Source organism: Manis pentadactyla, chromosome 5 (assembly GCF_030020395.1).
Source record: "Manis pentadactyla isolate mManPen7 chromosome 5, mManPen7.hap1, whole genome shotgun sequence".
NCBI classification, from domain to species: Eukaryota; Metazoa; Chordata; class Mammalia; order Pholidota; family Manidae; genus Manis; species Manis pentadactyla.
In genome coordinates this window covers 38,799,393-38,821,632 of record NC_080023.1, presented here as the reverse complement: position 1 = coordinate 38,821,632, position 22,240 = coordinate 38,799,393, and the positions used below count along the sequence as shown (strand labels likewise).

Genomic DNA, 22,240 nt, shown 5'->3' with positions numbered 1-22,240 from the left:
ATTTTTTCTTCTTAGAGTAAGTGAATGATGTTTGGAGTTGGCTTCAGTCTCTCTCAGAAGTGACTCTTCTGAGAGAAATGTGCATTAATTTGGCATGTGATCCCAAGATGCACTAGCAGAAGGGGTGGCAAGGTGACACAGGGAAGGGAGAAGAGCCAAAGAAGGAACACAGTTGAGTAGGTTACTGCTGAGGACAACTGGAGCCAGTCCTTCTGAGGTGCTCTGAGAATGGGGTGGAATATGGCTTAAGTTGTCTCTATGGAGAAGGACAGAAAAATGAGTTACATTCTCTCCAGCTTCCATCAGGAAACTGAGTTACATTCCCTCCAACTTCCGTCAGATTGTTGACTGCTTTCAGGAGTATGAATTTCTCTCTACTTCCAGTTTGTCCTGCACAGTCAGAGAAAACCCTCAGGAGGAGAATCATGCCTCTCACAGGTCTTTGCAGCAGAACACCACAGCATCCAGAGGAGTTGTGATTGTCCAGGGAATAGGGACTGAGAGCTGGCAGCAGATGCTACACTGGTCTTCTATGAATGTATAATATTTTAAATGTTGTTAACATAATTGTTTAAACCATCAAACTTTTGTCTTACATCATCTTTTACAATAAGAATGAAGCACAGGTACTTTGCATGTAACTTGAATTTTCTCTCCTCTCCAGGAACTACCTTAACTTTCTTGCCACTAGATCTAAAAACCTACTTCCATTTATTTCAAGACTCTTTACTCCTGATAAAATCGAGGATATTTCATCCTCTTTCTCCCCTCCTGTATGTCTCGCCAATTTCCTTTAATGAATACACTGCCTGCTTACTCCTCTGTCACTGAGAGGATATTCCTGTCATTATCTCTTCTCTCTCTTGCGTACCCAGCCTCTCCCTCACTACCTCAGTCCCTTCCATCTGCATTATCATGTGCTGAATGATCTTCCACCTTATACAAGCAAATGAAGAACTGTCTCTTCCCCCATCTTTCCCTGTTGCTAGAGTCCTCTTCCCCTTCACATCAAACTTAAGGGTTTTTTAAACTCACCCCAGTCTTTTCCTCTTCTCCCACTTCTGCCACTCCAAGCTGACCTCTGCTCACATTCTTTACTCCATTATTGGCTACCAGGTCTCTAAATCCAAGGAATATTCTGGACTCAGATTACTTAATCTATCAGTAGCAGTGAATGTACATCACTTCCTTCTTCCTAGGTGTGTAAACTGCCTTTGAAACACTCTTATCTCTAGTCGTTGGAATATTGTATTCTCCTCTGCTTTTGATTTTACTACCTTTCTGGATTCTCCTTCCTGCCTAATTCCCTGGCTCATTTTCTTTTGTGAGTTCTGTAAATATTATGACTGCAGTCATTTTTTCTTCTTGGTCTATAATCTGACCTTTTGTGATTTGATTTACTCCTTGGAGTCCAATCATAGCATATAATAACAGTAACAATAATAACAACCAACATTATGGAACATTGTTATCTGACATTGTTCTATACTCCTTGCATGCCTAATCTTTGACAAAACCCAGGGAGGGTTTTGTGTTACTTTTCTTATTTTAGAAATTAAGAAACTTAGATGCATTAAAGATTAAATAATTTTCCAGTTATTACTCACTGGAACCAAGGACTCCATAATGTATATTTTTAACCCAGGACTCTCCATTTAGCTACAGATATACATAGATAGCAAACACTTTTATATTACTTTCTATGTAGCTCTTATAAATGACTTTTATAATTTAATTTACTAATCCTTGTAACAATCCCAAGAAGTAGATATGGTTATCATTCATATTTTTCAGATGAAACTATTTGTCCAAGATCACACAATTAAAAGCATGCACAATCTAGCATGCCTATTTCTTTAAATCCATCTTACATGATTCTCTCACACCCTCTCTGTTCTCCCACTTCACTGGACATTTTTCATTTCCTGAAAAGATCAACCCATTGTCCATCTCAGGATCTTTGAATGTATAGTTACCCCTATGCTGCTAAGAACTAAACATTCTCTCATGTGCCTCCTTCTAACTCACACACTTATCTAGGATCTCTATAGTGTGTCTTTTTTATATCAGTAAAATGTTGTTTGATCAAGGAAATCAGTCCCAATCCCATCCTTTCCATCTCAAACTGGGTCAGGTTCATTGATTAAATCCCTCAACAAATATTTATTCAGAGCTCACTATGTTTCAGTAATTATTCTATGGGATCAGAACATATCAGTAAATCATACAGGTTCAAGTATCCCTGGCTTCTGAGAGTTTCAGTTTTAAACAAATGTACATAATATGTAAGCAAATTACATGGGAATGCTGGAAGGTATCATTATTATGGAAAAAAGAGAATAAAAAGGGTCAAAGTAACAGGGGGAGGGGTGTCCTAAGTGTAAGGGTTGAAGAGAAGGTGCAGTTTGATTAGGGTGTCAATATTAAGCTCACTGAAAAGAATAATTTTTAAGCAAATACTTGTGAAATATTTAGAATAATGCTTATAGGACTATATAAATGGTACATAGGCATTAGTATTATATAAATATTTATTAAAATAGATAAGTAAATACAAAAATACTTAAGTAAGTGAGGTAAGGAAGTATGCTATGCACCAAAATTGTGAAAAGGTTCTCCCAGGCAGGAAAGAATGTCTATGCAAAGCCCAGGAATGTGTGACGAACATCCAGGAGGTCAGTGAGGCAGGCGTGAGGGTGAAGAGCTGATGAAGATGAAACAGAAGAGATATCGGGGTGTGGTCATAAAGTGCTGTGTAAGCCAATTTGAGGGCTGCAGCTCTCACTCCGAGTGAGATGAAGGGCCATTAGAGGGTTTTGTAAAAAGAAGAGACACTGTCTGATTTGTGAATTAAGGGAAGATGGTGGAAAAACACTTGTGGAATGGTAGTGTAAGGACCTCTGAAAATTCACTCATCCAAAAAAAGCAGTAAGAGCACTGGCAAACTATGTAATCAACTTTCTCAGAATTCTCAAAGTTAAACAAAATCTTGCAACAATTCAAGGAGCATTTATTTTTTAAAAATTGATGGACTTCAGTAAGAACAGGTTTAGTACCATTTTAGTATTCCTTACCCTATCCCATTTTCTGAAGCTCTGTGCTTGCCTGAGAAACCAACAGCTTATTGACTATGTCAGTTGTGAAAAACAGCTACCTTGTAGCCACCAGAGAGGACACTATGGATATAGAGCTCCTCGAAGTCCCTATCCCGGAGAACTACCACTGTTTGACCTGTGAGATAGCAATCTGTAAGAAGTATATATAGTATATATAGTATATAGGCATGTAGTATTATATAAATTCTACATATCAATTTTTGACTGATATATATATATAGAATTATTCTATATATCATACTCAGAGCTTGTCTGTATTTGATCTTAGCTTGCTCTGTGTGGACAGTTCTATCCCCAAGGCATTTGATGAAAAAACTCAGCATCATTTGTTTAACATCATAGCTATTTTAACAGAGATACTGATGGGGGTCTAAGAAAAGGCTTGCCAGAAAAGTTGAAATGAAAAACTGAGGACTGAGATGATTATTAGGAGTTTTTAAAACCTCAGACATAGTCTGTATTTGAATCTAGAAAGCTGTGTTGTGCAAGGCTGTGCACAGACCCTGAAAATGCCTGAGAATCCCTTATCTTCCACCTTGGTATGACCTAGAAGTTCTGCAAAAGCAGGAAATGAAGGCTAAAAAAGAGTTGTAAACTGTGCTAGAGTATTGAAGACATATCCCACTGCACACACTCACGTGCACACACACAGACCCTGTGGAATGGAGCGAATCTGATTTTCAGAGTCATAACAAAAGATGATTCATGAAAAGATACAGGAAACTATGATCCATATGTAGGAAAATAAAAACAATAGGAACTGCCCTTGAGGAAACTTAAATGTTAAATTTATTAGACAGTGACTTTAAATGAGCTTTTCTAAATATCAATGAATTAAAGGGAGCATTGTCAAAATAATTTTAAAAAGTACAAAAATGAAGTTTTACCAAAAAGAGGATATTGATAATAACACAGATATTATATATTTAAAAAAGAACACCATAGAAATTCTGGATTTAAAAAATAATTGAAGTGAAAATTTGCTAGGGAGATTCAATAGCAAATTTGAATTGGCAGAAAAATTAGTAAACCTGAAAAGGGTTAATTGAGATTATCCAGTCTGGGGAACAGAGGAAAAAATAACAAAAAGAAAATGAATATAGCTTCACAGATCCACAGGACACTATCAAGCACACCAACATCGGGAAGCCCCAGAAGGAGAAGTGAGAAAAGGGCAAAAAGAATTTTTAAAGAAATCATTGTTAAAATGTTTTCCAATTATGAAGACAAACATTAATCTACATTTCTGGAAGCTTAATTAAATCAAAGCATAAGCTCAAAGAAATTCATACAGAGACATTACAGTCAAACCATAGAAAGAAGACAAAGAGAGAATCTTGAAAGCAACTAAAGAATTACTTGCCATGTACAGGGACTCTCGATAAAGATAAACAGTTGACCTCTCATCAGAAACAATATAGTCCAGAAAGCAGAGGCAGACATATTCAAATCATTGAATGAAAAAGTCTGTCAACTAAGAATTCTGTATGCAGAAAAACTATGTTTCAACAATGAAGGAGAAATTAAAATATTCCCAGATAAATAAAAATTAAGATGATTTTCACTAGCAGACCTGACCCCCTACCTCCAAAATACTAAAGGGAGTCATTTTGACTGAAATAAAGAACCCTAGACAGTAGCTTGAGCCTACATGAAGAAATAAAAAGGATGCCAAAAAGCAAATATATAGCTGAGTATAAAAAACAGTATAAATGTATTTTTTTCTGGAATATTTTTTTCTATCTTATTTAAAGGAAAACTATATAAACCATGAATTAATGGATTGATTGCCTAAAGATGTATAAAAGTTTAATTTGTATGGCAGAATTGCACAAAGAAGGAGTGTGTGGAAGGAACTATAAGTAGACAAGCATTTGATTACTATTGATATTAAATTGGTATTAATACCAACTTGATTAATTTAAGATGTTAATTGTAATATCTGGGGCAACCATTAATAAAATAACACAATGAAGGAAAATAAACAAGAAAATTAAAATGGTATATTAGAAATTGGCTATATAACACAAAATAAAAAGACATGAAATATAAAAACAAATAACAAACAGCAGATTAATCCTACTTTATTAATAATTACATTAAGTATAAATGGATGAAACACTTGAACTAATATCAGAGATTGGCAGAACGGATAAAAATGATTACTCTGTATGCTGTCTATAGGAGATAAAATTTAGGTTCAAATACATAATGGGTTGAAAGTAAAAGGATAGAAAAAATTTCACTACGCAAACAGTAAGACAATGGAAATAATAATCCTGGTCAAAATAGACTTTAGATAAATCTTTACTAGAAACAGAGATGGGAATTTTAAAATGATAAAAGTGACACTCCATCAAGAAGACATAAAATTTATAAATATATGTACCTATAAATAGATCCCCAAAAGATATGAATCAAAAACATATTAATTGAAGAGAAAAGTGGACATTTCAACCATATCTGGGGACTCAATACCCTGCTTTCAACAATGGATAGAACAACTAGGCTGAACATCAACAAAGAATCAGAATATTTGAAAAGCACTATGAACCAACTAGACTGAAACAGGTATTTATAGTCCTCTCTACCCAGTGCAGAATATACATTCTTCTCAACTGCACATAGAATAGTCTAAAGGATAGATTATTTTCTAGGCCATGAAACAAGCTCAATAAATTTAAACTAATTAAAATTATATATGTACTTTAATCACAAAGGATTAATGGAATAAATCAGTAAGAAAAAAATTTGGAAAATTCACAAATATATATAAATTAAATAGCATACTCGTAAATAGTAATGAGTGAAAGAAGGAACCACACATGAAATTATAAAATACTTCTGGATGAATGAAAGTGAAGACACAACATGCAAAACTTACAGGATGCAATTATAGTATGGTAAAAGGAAATTTATAGCTATAAATGCTTGCATTATAAACAAGGAAAGATCTCAAATCAATAATGTAAGATTCTACCTTACCACACTTAAAGAAAGAAGAGGAAACTAAACCTAAAGTTAGGGAAAAGCAATAAGAAATATGAAGAAGGAAAAGACTGAAATAGAGAATAGAAAAAAAAAAGAGAAAACAAAAAAAAACCCCACAAAATTTGACTCTGACAAGATCAACAAAATTGATAGATAGTTAGAGTGATCAGGAAAAGTGAGGAAGACTCAAATTAGTCTTTTGGAAATGAGAAGGTCATTAATATGGACCCTACAGGAATACTTTAAGGAAATGTCTTTGTACTGTATTTGTATGAAAACAAATTAGATAACCTAGATGAGGTGGGCAAATTTCTAGGAAGATTCAAACTGTCAAAACTAACAAAGAAATAAATAGAAAATCTGAGTAGATTTATATAAGGAAAGAGACTGAATTAGTTCAAAAAAGAAAAAAAAACTGCCCACAAAGCAAATTCCAAGACCATATTGCTTCTCTGCTGAATTTTACAAAATATTTAAAGAAGTAGCACCAATCCTTCACAAATTTTCCTTAAAAAAATAGAGAGAAGAGACCACTTCCCAGCTCATTTTATTAGTCTACTATGACCCTTCACTAAAATAAGACAAAAACATTGTAAGAAAAGAAAACTGCAGACCAATATCTTATGAATTTGGACATATACATGCTCAACAAAATACTAACAAATTTAATACAGCAACAAATTAAAAATTTTGCACTAAAACCAAGTGAAGTATATCCCAGGAAAACAACGTAGCTTCAACTCATGAAAATAAATTGATGTAATATACCATGTTAATAGAATAAAGGTCAACTACTTCATGATCATCTGCATACATTCATAAAAAGTATTTGACAAAATCACTCAGTTTTAGGGGACCCATTCACTCAGTTTTAGGGGACCAGAAAATGAATGTTGGGGCATTCCAAAATTAACAAGTTGAGGGAGCAAAAGAGTGAAGGATTCTGAGAAGCAACCAGTTAGATTGGAATAAAATCAAGAGATTGTGATGTTACAGAGACCAAGTGAAGAAAGTGTTCCTAGGACGAGTCTTCCCTTGTTATATGCTGTCATAACATATGTCATGTCTGTAATTGTGTAATTGTAATTATAAATTTATTTGACTTTGCATTGTATCTCTGTTTACTAGGTCATAGTAAGCTCCATTATGACACCAGAGGCTATGTCTACTTTAAGATGACTCTGAACTAAGAATGAGAATTCACTTATTTGACAAAGATTTATTAAGAATATACACTATGTTGGGAGTTGTCTGGGGTTTTAACTTTTCTGAACAAACAAAAGTCCCTGACTTCATACTTAACTTCTAGTCGGAGGATATGGACCAGTACTATCTAATAGACCTTCTGTGATGATGGAAATGTTCAACTTGCTATCCAATATGGTAGCAATAGTTACATGTGCATAAAATATGGCTAGTATGCCTGAGGAACCAACCTTTTTTGTTTTAATTGAAAATTAAATTTAGATAGCCATCTGTAGCTTGTGTTTACCATATGGGTAGATACAGGCACTAAACAGTAATCATAGTAATTAAATGAACAGGGAGGGATGTGGAATTGTTGAACTTTAAAATAGGATGATAAGATGGCCTCACTGAGGAAGTAACAAAAGTCAACGGCTATATTCAGTTGTGTTGAAAGTCATGCACCCGCCTGTAATGAACCTCTGGAAGCAACAGACCTTATATGCATAATTTCAAAAGTCCATCAATCATTCACAAAAAACTTTAGAGACATGATTTTACTCTTGCCAAATGTTAGAGATTTTTGTTTGAATGGTTTGATTGCTATTGTGTGTTACATTACCCAGTACAATTCAACTATCCACAACTTTATTCACATATTTTTTTGACAAGGTGTTTAAGAAAATATTTTCCACTTGCTGTCTTCATGGCTTCATGACTTTCCAATCCTCCTTTATTTGTTTTTTGTCCTTACAATTCTACTGCAACTGCTTGTTTCCAGGCTCTAAAGATAGTCTAATAGTCAAACAACAGGGCTTGCTTTGGCATCTTTTAACAGCACCGCTTTAAAAATTCCTTGATTTCTACGTTTTTCTATTCTCAATGTCATTTTTTTTCTTTTGCCTCAACTACTGCAACCTTTTCCAAACTGGATATGTTGTCTTCCATCTCCTCTGATTGAGTTTGCCCACTGTTAATAACGTAAAAACATTTCTAGTACAATAGCCCTGGACATAACATTCTGCAAATCACAGTCTTTCAGTGAATACCTTGTTGAATGTATATGTATACAGACAGTATTATCATTGTGGCATATCCGATCTTTTTGATACCTCTTCCTTTCTTCACAGCTGATACCTCGCCCTTCTGCATGAATCAAACTATTTGCAAAGCATTTTTTAAAGTAGGCTTGATTTTTGCTGTGTGCTGTATCACCCAGTGAAGAACAATTTCATGAATTAATTTAAACCCTTCTTGAAATGATTTATGTGTTTATTTTACACATCTTTCGGGGCTACTTATTTATTTTTTCTATGAAGTATTTCAAGCATTCAAAAAAGTATAGAGCAGTGTTATTTTTTCCATGACCAGTTTCACTACATCTTGACTTTCCAAAATTGATAAAGATCAATTTTAAAGGAAGGGAAAATACTAGAAATACATGAGAAGTTCCATGTGCACCTCTAGTGTGTTATTCCTTTCCCTCCCAATAACAGCTGCCATCCTGAATTTGATTATTGTTCCTAAGGATCACACATTCTTTTCTGTTTACTGCATGCATTTTTTATTTCTATAAAAATACCTATTATTAACTTCATGGTGTCTCATTATTAGCTTTTGGAAAAATCTATATAGAAGATCCTTTGCCTTCTGCATATTATGCTGTTGATATTCCTAAAGCCAAAAATTTAGCTGATGAACATTTATTTATTTTGAGGTAACTCATGGTGGACATTTCTGTTAAAAGTTGCTTACTGTTCAGTAGGTAAATTTTGGTTTCCACTGAAATAGTGCTTTCTTAAAATACATACTTCTCTTTTGCTTGACTTTCAGTTTCTTCACTAGAACAAATTCCCTAGGCTTTCAACTTTATCTGTCAATGGGTAGTCTGAGCTCTGCTGTCACAAATGACAGTGCCCATTCCGTATGAGTAGTAACAACTATTCGTGGCCATTTTAAATGTGGATGAAATATTTTGGGAAAAGGCATATATTCTATGTGAACTATAGTTAGACATTATTTGTTTATTCAAATATAAAACATCTAATATGGGGTACTCATTGTGTGCTAAGCACTGGTGATGTGACAGTGAACAGAAATGACACAGACCCTGTCTTTTAGTGAATTTGAATCCTGGTTAGGAGATAGACACCCACCCACATGTACAAAGTAAAAATATATATATTAAGGTATGAAAATAATGGCAAATTCAAGAAAGTTCCATGAAAGTAAGTGTTAGAGGGAGAAAATGAGAGTTGTAGAGTTACATTATATAGGGGGAATTGTGGAGCCCTTATCTGAGGAGAAAATATTTAAATTGAGCCTTAAAGGCAGAGGAGCAATTAACTAGGAATGGAAGTGAAGAGGTAATAGCCAGTGTGAAGACTGAGTCAGGACAGTGCTTTGTACATCCACTAAATGTGGTCAGAACTTGAAAGGGCAACTCATACTCCCTGAAATGCAGAGACTGAATTTCAGAATTACTCTGTGATACATATGTGCCACATGGATCAGAATATTGTAACAGATAATAACAACACAAACCCTGGTCTAAGTCCACATGGGCAAAGAAAAGAAAACCAGAATATACTATGGGTTACTTTGACAAGTTAGTGTCACAAGATCCAGAAATAATGTCTATTCATAAAATCTCATCTTCCCTCTCCTTTCCTTCCCTTCTCTTATGGAAAGCCAAATCATAATCAAAGATTGCACTTCAAGTATAGAGCCCTGGTAAGTTGTGTTAGATGTATCAAATATTTGTAGTGATCACACTAAAATATTTCACTATACATGTTGGCTGTTGACAACTCTGTGCATCCATCTGTACAGAAATCCTCAAAGTCTCATTACCAAGAATCCCTTTCCCAACTCAGATAGCTATTGGGTATTCATTGTTAGTGTTGTAGCTTGCTGAATTTCCTTTTTCTGATCTTCCATAACAGGAAACTGTCCCTTGCAGTACATATTCTTTAACTGTGCATGAAGTCAATAAGCCATGGAAGCATTTTTCTTTAAGGTAACTTTGCATATCTGTGTTCTGCATCTTTAGGTGTTCCTTCCTCATACTGCTTACAGCTCTGAGGGTGCTCTTGTTTCTTTCTCTCTGTTTGGATTCTTAGCTGGCATTTTCTTGCAGCCACTAGGTACCAATAATACTCTCCCTTCCTCTTTACTTGCCATTTGGCATATAATGGGTATTTCTTCATATCCTTACCAGGAATATAGTCACTCATTTTTTGTCATCTCTCTTCTCTAACTTTACTATTCTAGACTAAGGGCAACTCATAGTCCCTGAAATGCACAGACTGAAGTTGCCACCAAAATATTAGTTCATCTATTTACTAAGGAGATTTATTTCATTAATCAGACTAAGAAGATTAATTTCATTTAACTTTATTTGGATGAAGAATTCCTTTAACTTTTTAATTTCTCTTCTCTGGAACATTTTAAATCAATATCTAGAATGACTAAAGTTTTATTCAATTGTTTATTGAATAAATGAGATAACGTGATTGATTTAGTATGAATATAAGAGGAAAAAGTAAACAAACTTGAGTCCTATTTTCATTATTTCTTTCTCATAGCTTATATAAATCAGGTCCAGGAGCAGCTACACAATTTGGGAGACTCAGTCCAAGATGAAGATGCAGAGCCCTTTATTCAAAAAATAATAAAGAATTTCAAGAGAACAAAAACAGAACATTAAGCTAAACATGGGGCTCTTCTGCGCACAGGGCCCTGTGTGACCGCACCAGCTGCAGGTCCGTGAAACTGCTCCTGTGCGGCTCTTTGGGGAGTGTGGCAGCTGAGAATGAACTTTATAAATATATTTATGTTTCAGATGAGTTTTATGATACAATTCATACATACAGTTTTTGGAATAAAATAGAATGTAAAATAATCAAGTTTGTCAAATATACTTACATGGAACATTATATCTGTACTCTTGGAATAGAGTATGATGATGAATAGAAATATGCCATTAATGAGAAAACACTTTTAGTTTCAAATTTATTGTTGTCTGTGGTATAATACTTTGGTTTACCCTGAAGTCTCAGGAACCAGATTGCTGGGGTTCGAAAACCTGGCTGTCTCTCCTCTGCCAAGTGTGGGTCACTGGGCACATTACTTCACCTTTCTGTACATCAATATTAGGATTATAACAGAGAATCTAGCTCATAGGTTTGTCATGCAGGTTATTGTATTTCAAGTCCTTTAAAGCATTTAAAGTCTACTCTGTTATTTCAAAATCCTTTTTACTTTTTATTTTTGCCTTAGTGGATACTATAGCCCAGACTTAGATTACTTTCTCTTTCATGGTTGTGAATTAATGTCCAGTATGATATTAAAAATATTTCATAATATTGTGTAGAATTACAAATCTGACATTAGCAGATGAGATGTTCAGTTCATGGTGACAGAAATTAATGATGTACTTTCTAGTTCCTGTAAGAATATTGAAAAGGTTTTTCCTTTAAATCTTTTCTTTGAGCTTTTCCACCATCATCATTTGGCTTACTTAAAATCAAAGATCTAAATCAACCGTTTAAAAGAGCAATCCAGTTAATTGTGTTACAGTCAATAAGTTATATAACTTTAGAATGTAATTCACTTCAAACTTAGCATTTTAGGCATTCTCTAATACATTTAAACTCATTTGGAAGTAATTCATTATGATTAATGTAGGTCATTTGCTTTTATTTTTATGTCACTGAATAATAGAGCTTTTTATATTAATATGAATTACATTTATTTATAATGATCAACAATCAGTTTTTGTGCTTTATTTGGGCTATATACTAATTTACAATCTACAAACTAAATCTCTACCATCATGAAAAACCACCTGAAATATTTAGTTTAAAAATCAAATTTAGGACTGTACCAAATGGTAACTATACTAACCACACTTTATTTTTCTATGGTGATAAATTTATTGTAAAACAGTTCAATGAAGATAGATTCTAAAAATCTATTCATTCTGAGCAACATGCTTAAAACAGAACATTCTAATCAGGTATAGTTTCCCAGTAAGAATGTCATAATACTTCCAGGCATTTAGCATTAAGGATTATGAAATAATTGAGCAATGTAGATATTTTTCTTGATTGTGAAAGTTGAAAAGAAAATAAAAAGCAATATTCCTAAACATTATGTAGCTTTCTAACTATGCCATATATTTGACCCCTTTTCTCTCTGTGGCTCTCATTACATGTTATCTATATTCAATCTCTTTTTCTCATATCAGACAGTATTACTGAAGTCTTCACTAACATCTACGTGACCAGTTTTGGCCCTGTCTCAGATACAGATATGGTGAGTTTTCATTAAATAGTATTTTTACTTCATATAATGGGAAGTAGGAGCATTTAGAATAAGCAAGTATTTTTAGTTTTATAGAATTATGTATCTTTCTCATACTTATTTAGTATACCCAAATACATGGTGAGTTTAAGATGTTTGTTTGTATCTGTGGTGCACCATTCCAGCTTGAGTGTTCAAATTAACTCTTTATATTTTATATATATATATATTCAAAGTGTCTCTACCTAAGTTTAGTGTTGTAAAAAGTTTTTAATAAAAGTGATTATATTACTGAGAACCTTTTTCTAGGAATAAGACACCTGCTTGGACTTCCATAAGTAACGTCTGTACAGATTCATAGACAACTGCTTCTTACAGAATGTGATCATGCTCAGTGTCATAAATGGACACTTTCCAAAGGTATTGAGTAAGGTGGGATCCTTGTCATGCTTTCTGAATACATACAGTACATGCATTCTACATCCTTAGTAAGCATATGTAAATCAATCTAAAGAAAACTAGAATCTTGACCATCTTACATTCTATGTAACTGATGTTTATTTTTCTTTAAAGTGAGGTGGGTAGGAGAGGGAAATTGGTCTGTTGGGTTAGTAACTGGTGGACTAGGAACATTATAGATAAATTCTTGAGTTAGCATAAAAAAATTGGCAATCAGTATTCCATTTCTGTAGCTAATTATAGTGCTTTGTTATGGAATTTTTAGTTGAAATAATTTTTCATCTGCCCTCTTCTATCCCGGGGAGGGAGTATTCAGGGAGACGCCCATTTCTGTGCCTTGCCTGGTCATCCTCCCTCCATCATCTCTCCGCAGTTTTCTTCCCTCTCTGATAACCTAGGGAGCAGGATGACGGGCTTTCCCCCAAGATAAAGCCACAAAAACTAAAGGTTTTCCTTTTGTGGAGACATTCATAAATATTGTTAGCCAATTTATTGGGTTATCTCTACCTTTCCTTGAGGGAGCAGATATACCACTTTTATCATAAAATATTTGCTTTTTATTCCACAAGAGCCACTTCTCTGAACTCATAGCCCTTTTCTTACATTGAGTTGGATGGCTGAAAATGTAAGGTGGCAGAGGAATGATGGCCCTGAACTTCGGGGAGATGGTTGAAACCGAACAATGGCAAGACTTCAAAGTTCTTTCAGATTAGAATGTGAAGATTTAAGTGTCTTTTTTTCCCCTCAATTCTGGGCCTTAGTCACAAGTCTTCATAAATAGGAAGAAACCTATTTTCAACATAACCATCTCCAGTTCCTTGCAGTATCTTATATTGTGACCTGAAATATTAATCTGCCTCTTTCTGTAGGTCAATTTAAGTGTGTAGGAACATGAAAAGATGACAGAGATGTATTTAACAAGGGTGTGGATTCCAAATATTATTGGTTGGCTGTAAAGATAATATGTCTTTATAGCGTGTCTTAGTAAATGCTCCCGAATATTACAGAGACACATTAAGAATGAGCATCTAACCTATTTGGAATCAAGTGGAGAAGGCAGAATTTTGTCTAGCACTGCATTGAAAAACTACAGAATAATTACATAAATGATGATTCTCATATGGTTACTTTAGTGTCTTATTACTGGCCAAAACAGAAAGGCCAGTATGTAGGACCCCAAAATATCAAAATTTTCAATGTTGTGTATTTTGTGTTGTAAATATTAGTAGTAACAGTTACTACACTAAAGTTTTTGTTTTATTTTTTGCAAAATGAATGATTTAATCTCAAAAAAATCAAAAGCCAAAAATACATATGTGATTTTTCTAGACTCATCAAGTATTTGTTATTTGGGAGTTTTAGATAAACTCAGTCATATATTTTTGGCAAAGTGTACAAAATGACTCTCTTCCAGTGGTAATAATGGATTAGACTAATCCTCCTGTTTGTTCTGATCATCCTTTAGGATTACACATTTAGAAAGCTGGTAGATTCAATTTCACATGGGTTAAAGAATTGAATGTAACTACTGAAACCATAAAAGTAGAAGGAAACATAGGGGATAAACTATTTGACATTGGTCTTGGCAATTATTTTTGGATTTGACCCCAACAGTAAACAAGTAGGACTACATCAAACTAAAAAAAAGCTTCTGCATAGCACAGGAAGCCATAAACAAGATGAATATATAATGGCAGAAAATATTTGCAAATCATATATCTGATAAGGGGTTAATACCCAAAATGCATAAAGAGCTGACACAACTCAATAACAAAAAAAAAAGAAAAAAAATACCAGTTTAAAACAATCCAGTTTTAAAAAAGGAGGAAAATTTATTCACACAGCCAAGATATGGAAACATGGCATACATACATATATAAATATAAATAAATAAATAAATAAATAAACACACACACACACACACATATTTATTTATTTATATGAATGTTATTCAGCCAAGAACAAGATCCTAACATTTGTGACAACATTAAAAAGCATTATGCTAAGTGAAATAAGCCAGAGAAAGACAAGGTATTACATGGTATCACTTACATGCAGAATTTTTTTAAAAAGTCAGATTCACAGAAATAGAGAGTAGAAAAGGGGTTGCCAGGGGCTAAGATTGGGGAAGAAAGGAAGAGGTTGGTAAAAGGGTACAAAGATTCAGCTATGAGATGAATGAGGTCTGAGGATCTAATGTAAAATGTGATGACCGTGGTTAATAACAGTGTATTGTATAATTAAAATTCTTTGATCATAGAACTAAAATGTTCTCACACACATGTGCACAAAATAAAGATGAATATGAGGTGGTGAATGTGCTAATTAACTGATGGGGAAAATCCTTTAACAATGTATATATACATCAAATCACCACTGTGTACACTTTAAATGACTTAAAATTTTATTTTTCAGTTATACCTTAGTAATGTTGAAATTTTGTTTAGAAAAGAAAACACTGATTGTTTAGTTAATGTTTCCAGGTAGGAATTCCTTCTAGTCATTTATCGGTAAATTTATGTATTTTCACAAATTCTAAATTCTATAGTTAGAATTGTGGGAAAACTCATATCTGAAAAAAGAAATGGGAAAAGCACTGTAATTCTCCTGCAAGAATTAAAGTGAACTGTCAACATAAGGAATCAATTGGTGTCAAGTTGAAGCCAAGAGCACGGAATCCTGATACGTGAAGCTAAAGACTCAAAGGTCAAGTATACCACATCCCATTACTTCTGATGGAAGCATTCATGATCAATCACATGTCTACTGGTTGAGTGTCTGTGGTTCTGTTTGCTGCTGTCATTCTTAAAAATAAAATAAGTGTTAATAAGTTTATATGCAAAAATTTAAAATAAAATCTGGTAGCTGATGTTAGATGTGAAGTCATTAGCAACAGAACACAAATTTAAATTACTTCATTTCTGAATTGAATTAAAAACTTCAGTATCTTCAGTGAATTTAATCCAAGAACTTAAAAGAAAATGAGCAGGCTTAAGGTATGCTTTCTTATTTTGGGAGACCCTGCCATATATTATATTAAAATGCACTCACATTCCAAACTATATGTCAAATGTAGTTGACTGGGATTGTAGTTGACAAAATTTAAATTTTTAAAAATTACTTATATTGATATTTTTAGTTTTCTTTTTCTGTGTTGGAGTGTATGTGTGTGTGAGTGTGTGTGTATGTGTTTGTGCATGTGTATCTATATATGGAAATATTCCCTAAAATAAAACACATATTTAACATCTCAGTAGGCCCTTGAAATGTTTGAAGATCCTAGACATTTTTCCTAATGATACAGTTCCCTTGAATCATCAGCCAAACACAGTCCTACAGGATTCTCTTTGGTCATGTCAGATTTTCTACTTTACTTCTCTTGTTATTCACCTGTTCACTCAGTCTTTCCAATCGTTGGTTTGGGATTCTGATAATTGCAAGACTGCCAAGTGGGCACGTACTTACTCTACTATCAAGGTGCAGTCAGAAGAAAAGCTCCATAGTAACAATTTGAATAGGGAAAATTTAATATAGTGAATTATATTAAATAGTACAGGAGGTTGAAGAATAAAACAGGGTAAGGGAAGACTCTAAGCAATACAGAATTAGTAAATACAGAAGGCATATTCTACTTCTAGGGGTGTAGCCTCACTAACAGGGAAGGAACCAAGGACTTGGAAGAGCGCCCTTCCCCCCAGGGCTGAGATTCAGGCCTCACTGGGAAGGATATTGCTGCTATAGGAACAGGCCATTGGTGCAGGGAAGGAAGCATGTATGGATACGTGTGAAGCTAGGGCACAGGAATGTCCTACCTTGTGGCTGAAAACTCTCAGCATGCCAGTCCTTTAAAGCTGTGCCAAAGACAGGCAGTACCCCTGAACCAGGAAGAGAACCAGAAAAATCCCTCCTCTTGCTATGACATTGACATATCCCTCCCACACCCTCTAATAATGAAGCCTAACATGGTGTGAGCTGGAAGGAGCAGTGTTTACAGAGTCCTTTCCCTGTATCACAAAGAAGGAGAAAGAAAGTGGACTTGCAGCTAAGAGGCAATACACTGATAACTGGTATATGTAATAATGTGTGATATGGGGAAGGTTTTGAGTGAGAATCACAGATAGTTTGATCACTAAACAGGTATTGTTAGATATTTGTCCAAATCTAAAGAAAGGTGATATGGGGAAAATTAAAGTTGAATAATGTGCCTACATATGTATAACACAGACATGCACAAATACACATATTACTTATGTTGTAAATCTAATAGGGAAGTAGAACTCAGTTTAAAAGCAGGTATACATTTTGCGAAGAGAAATGGTTTGGTCTTCATGATGATCAAATGGAGTGGTTTTCAATCTTAATCTTACTTTTTCTGTAAAGCAAGATAAATAATGAGGAAAAGTTTGAATTAATGTTAGTGTAGGTGGCCAGGTCAAGAAATGAAACGTGTATGTAACACTCTACAAAGAAAGGAATTTATTTTGATTTAAAGGGAAAACACACCGATATTATTATTACCCATATGTAAAAGTGGATATCAAGATATATAATTCATGTCTTACATAAGCAGTTTGTTAATGGGGAAAGAATAAAAATTAGAGTTAATTTCACTGTTAGTAGCTTAGCTGGTACACTTTTATTTCTATGCAGTGTGCATACTCAGGAACAAGCCCTAAAACTCCAAGTCCTTTTCAGATTGGTGATGTAGATTTGCTGTGACATTAGCCTGGGAGGAAAAAGCAGCATAGCAAAAAGAATTAAGAACCAAAAGAACACACACACACACACACACACACACACACACACACACACACACACACACACACACACACACACACACACACACTGCTTCTTAGAATCATTAACCAGTGTAATTGTCCAGTGAAGTTACACATCAAAATTATAATTAAAGATTCTAATTACAATGTCTGCAATTAACTTTAAAAATCTTTTATTTCAACACTTAAAAAATTCATGATTAAGAAGGTAATTAAAGTCAGGAATGTACTAGTAGGTGATAATTGACAAAGTTTGTAGTAGGCGTGTGCATTTTTGTGATTTATAACTCACCCCTCTGCTTTTTTTTTCTTTCTTTCCTCCTTAGTTTCTGTATAGGAGGTCTTTTCCAGTGTTAGTAAACATTTTCATTGTATGTGCACATTCTCCGGGCATAAGTGCTGTAGCCACCAATTATTGCACCAGAACATAGACTTAGAATCTCAGTCCAAATGGTCGTCTCTTGTGGTGCTAAGCCTTAGGGTTAGACTTGAACAGGAAACTTTGAAGTTATCTCAAGATTTCTGATCTAGAGTTCACCATTAACCTGTTTCAAAGCAGGCAACAGGTAAATGGTGAGCTTGGTTTATTGGTCATCTCATTCCCCTCCATTAATACTTTCCTACCTGTCTGAAAATACTGAGTGCATTATTTCTTAGACTCCCCAGATATTGTTGGGGTATTATGGCCTTCAGTAGTTTACATATTATAGAGAAGTTTAAAGAGTTATTGGATCTCAATATTTGGTTAAAAATTGACACAGGACTTAGGTATTAACCCTTATCTGAAGGTGTCATTTCTAAATGTAGCTAAAGAAATGTGCTTTGGTTCTTAACAACAAAAGTCAGAGACCACTGCCTTTTATTCCTTATTGGATGCAATGATGTGCAATAGTCAGATATCTGAATCATTTATAGCCCTCTGTTGAGATAGGATTCTGGATACTGAAGGCAGTAGGGTTAATCTGGTACTGGGAAGAACCCAGAGGTTTTGCCATAGTAACACCTTACTTATGTGGTGGGGTAAGAGTTTCAGAAAAAAGGGCAGATAAAAGCAGTTCGACTAGTGTGACTCTGTCCTACTTTCTCACAAGAGGGAGGGTTGTAGGAACCAGTTATATCCAGTCCTACTGCTCTTGGCTTCCAAGGGAAAAGGGCATTCCTTATTACCTGCCATTTCTTTTGCATAAACTAAATAATAAACAACTATGATTTCTGAACATGAAGTGATTTCTTAAGTAAAAATCACAGATGTTGCATGTTTTTTTCTCCAGGTTGCAGCAGTGGAGTCTGTCTTTATGGAATAGCCACACAGAACTAGTCTGCCTTGATTAAGAATAATAAAAACCCAGTGCTGTTACTCTATACATTTTCCAGGAGTTATCATTACATGTAGATTGTTGGCAGATGCAGAAGGTCTCAGATCCATGATGATTTTCCCAAGGGTTTCCCATAACATGAGGAAAAGGCAGTTTAATGCCAATGCAGGAGAACATTGCAAAAGTAGGTAAAGAACAACAATGTCCTAAGTTATGGTAAAGCCAAGAAAAGGATTCAAATGTGTCATTAGATGAAGAACAAGGAGGCATTTACTGATTAAAGTAAAGGCAACCAGATTGCAGTGGGCTGAGCATGTGGGAGGTGAGGAAATGGAGAAATTGTGGAGGCAACATTTTTAAGCTTTGACAAGAGGAGGCGAGACAGAGGGCAGTACCGTAACTATCAGTGAGGCTTTTATTTTTAAAGATTGCATTGAACCTCTCCCTGTTCTTCGAACATGCCATTATCTTGAACAACTCTCTGGCCTTGCAAATGTTTTCCCCTGTTCTTGTTATGCTTCCCTCCTCCTTTGCCAACTGGAAATCATCCATTTATTCAAGGCCAGGCTGAAATTTCATCTTCTCATATCTTTCTAAGCTACTCCAAGTAGAGTCGGTCTTTCTTGTCCTTGTGTTCCACCAGCTGGTGTTCACACATTTTTATGGCTTTGCATACTGGATCATAAAAATCGTTACATGTCTTTCTTCCTTACTGCAGTGTGAGCTACTATGAGGCATGAATTGTGTTTGTTCATTTCAACAAAATTTACAAAATGCATACTCTGCATCTGTCACAGTGTTGGGGCTTAAAATTATAAACTATAACCAGTATTCAGTTGCCCTCAAGTTATTCAGTGTTGTAGGGGGAGGACTAAGATGAATTATCAATTTTACAACAGTGTGATCATGCTTTTCTTGAAGTATGTATGGATTAATATGGTAGCTGAGGTGATGTGGGTAGAGGATATCTATAGCTGAAAAGTTTTCTAGGAAAAGAAGGTACCCAAGGAAGACAAATAAGGATTGACCACCTGCGTAATGGGGAGAGTGTTTTAGCACAAACTGGAAGAGCTAGTTGAATTTAGTTAAGAGTGAAAGTTCAGTGTGACTAGAGCCTCAAATGCTATAAGGCATTTGGGAGGAGATGAGGCTGAAAAAGAACTCAGAGCCAGATCATGTAGAATCTTCTAGCCAATTGCCCACAACAGAAAGCCATAAAAGCATCCCCAAATAAAACGCTGAAATAGAGTAGGTCTCTGTTACCAGAGAACTTATTATGCCTGGCTTCCTTTGATTTGTGTCAACATTCTTTAAAATATAAATATTATACAGAATTAAAGTCTACTGTGCTTAGTTTAATATAGTTACACAGACACACAAATGCAAACATATCCCCTTCACACTGCGAATTTCAGGATTATTGCATACCAGTGACTGCTTGTCGTAAGATATCTGAGAGCTTTTCTACCATCTGCCTCTGATGACGCCTTCCTCCTTATGTGCCATTAGAGCTGCCATCACCCAGAATCCTTGTCACTACATTTAAATTCTAATGACTCCTCTCATTCATTCATGGACTAATTATCTTATTTCCTATGTTCCAGATAGTTTGTTAGATGCTGGTGATAGAGCTTTGAAGAAATTGGTCATGGTCATTGTTCTCAGTGTGGAGTAAAGCTGGCTCGATGTCGGGGTGGTAGGGAAGAGCCTCTGCAGCAGAGATCGATGGCTCTGGGTAGTAAGATGGAGCATGACCCCTCAGAGGCCCTGCAGTATCAGTACAGGGCAGCATCAGGCGGTGCAGGGGTTGGGGGGATGCTGATCACAAATCTAGAGAGGGAAGGGAGGGAGAGGTCATGCTGGGCGGCCGAAGTGAGAAAGCAGTGGAGCTTCATCCCGAGGGCTTTCAACAATTCAACTGACCAGACTCAGAAACGTCCATGTTTTGCATCTCCTTTCTCCCATCATGACAATATCTTGGGTGCATCTTGTAGCTTTCTGTTCACTGTGAAATATCAAAAAGTCCATGCCAGTCCAATTTAAATATCAATCTTTTATGCCATTTAGGTCTTCTCTCCTTTTCTCAGCCATTTTCACAACTAAAGGATGTACAGTGGATGATAAGCCATGATCTACTTTGCTTCTCTTTCTGGGTCTTCTGGAATTGAGGCAAGGGAAAGATTATGAAAAGGGGAAAAATATGTTTCTACCTAGTTTGTTCTGTTGGTGGTTCTCTCTTGGCAGTAAATGTCATTTATATGGATGGGAGACAAATGCAGGCTCTCTTGGGGCACAATGGTGATTTTTTCTCAGTGACCCTTTTATTGCCCTAAACTTATTCTTTAGCAAACCTCTCATGACATTCTGCTCAGCTGCTGCTCCCTGGTTCTTTTTGCTCCTGGCTGCTCCTCCCTTGTCAGGTCACCTTTTTTTGAGTATGGAGAATAGAGGAAGAAGGGTACTTGGAAACTGATTTATACTAGGCTAACTTCCGGATGTCCAGACTGTTTGTAAGAACAGTACACATATTACCTCACTGCATCCTTATAAAAAGTAGGTTCTATTATCATCATTTTATAGATAAGTCAACTAAAATAGAGGTTAAAAAACCTGCTCACAGTCAAGGACCCTAGTCTACCTGACTCAAGAGCACATTCTCATTCTCATAACAACTGTTTTATATTACTCAGTTTATTATCATTGTGAGCCTTTGATCTTGTATTTAAGTCATTTTAAATATGAAAAGAAGACTTTGACAGAGATTCCAAAACTCCAGTCTCAGCCTGGCAACTAAATTTTCCCTGTGACCTTCCATAATCCATGGCTAGCATCACGAATTGTTTTCTAAAACAAAGGAAATTTCACTCTGATGTCCTGCCTCCAAGGACTGTTTTTATGTATGGTTATAATAAAAAGAGCATGGTGTTAGGTGGCATAATTGAATTTAAATTTTGGCTTTCTCATTTTTATAGTGAATATGACTTCTGAAGTATTCTCCACCTGTGAAATGGAGATACTTTTGCATATTTAACAAGGTTACAATGAATTTTATGTAACAAATTATATCAAAATGGATTTCAATTAACAT

The 22,240-nt window shown here is 35.1% G+C and overlaps 1 protein-coding gene across 2 annotated transcripts in view; it reads left to right on the top strand.

The window, feature by feature from the left end:
* The window catches only part of GABRA2 (gamma-aminobutyric acid type A receptor subunit alpha2), a 135,936-nt gene that overhangs the window by 46,187 nt on the left and 67,509 nt on the right, over positions 1–22,240 (top strand). For both annotated transcript variants that reach the window (XM_036892541.2, XM_057502190.1), the window contains exon 4: positions 12,544–12,611. In XM_036892541.2, the coding sequence (XP_036748436.2) occupies positions 12,544–12,611 (68 nt within the window). The remainder of the gene's footprint in view (positions 1–12,543; positions 12,612–22,240) is intronic.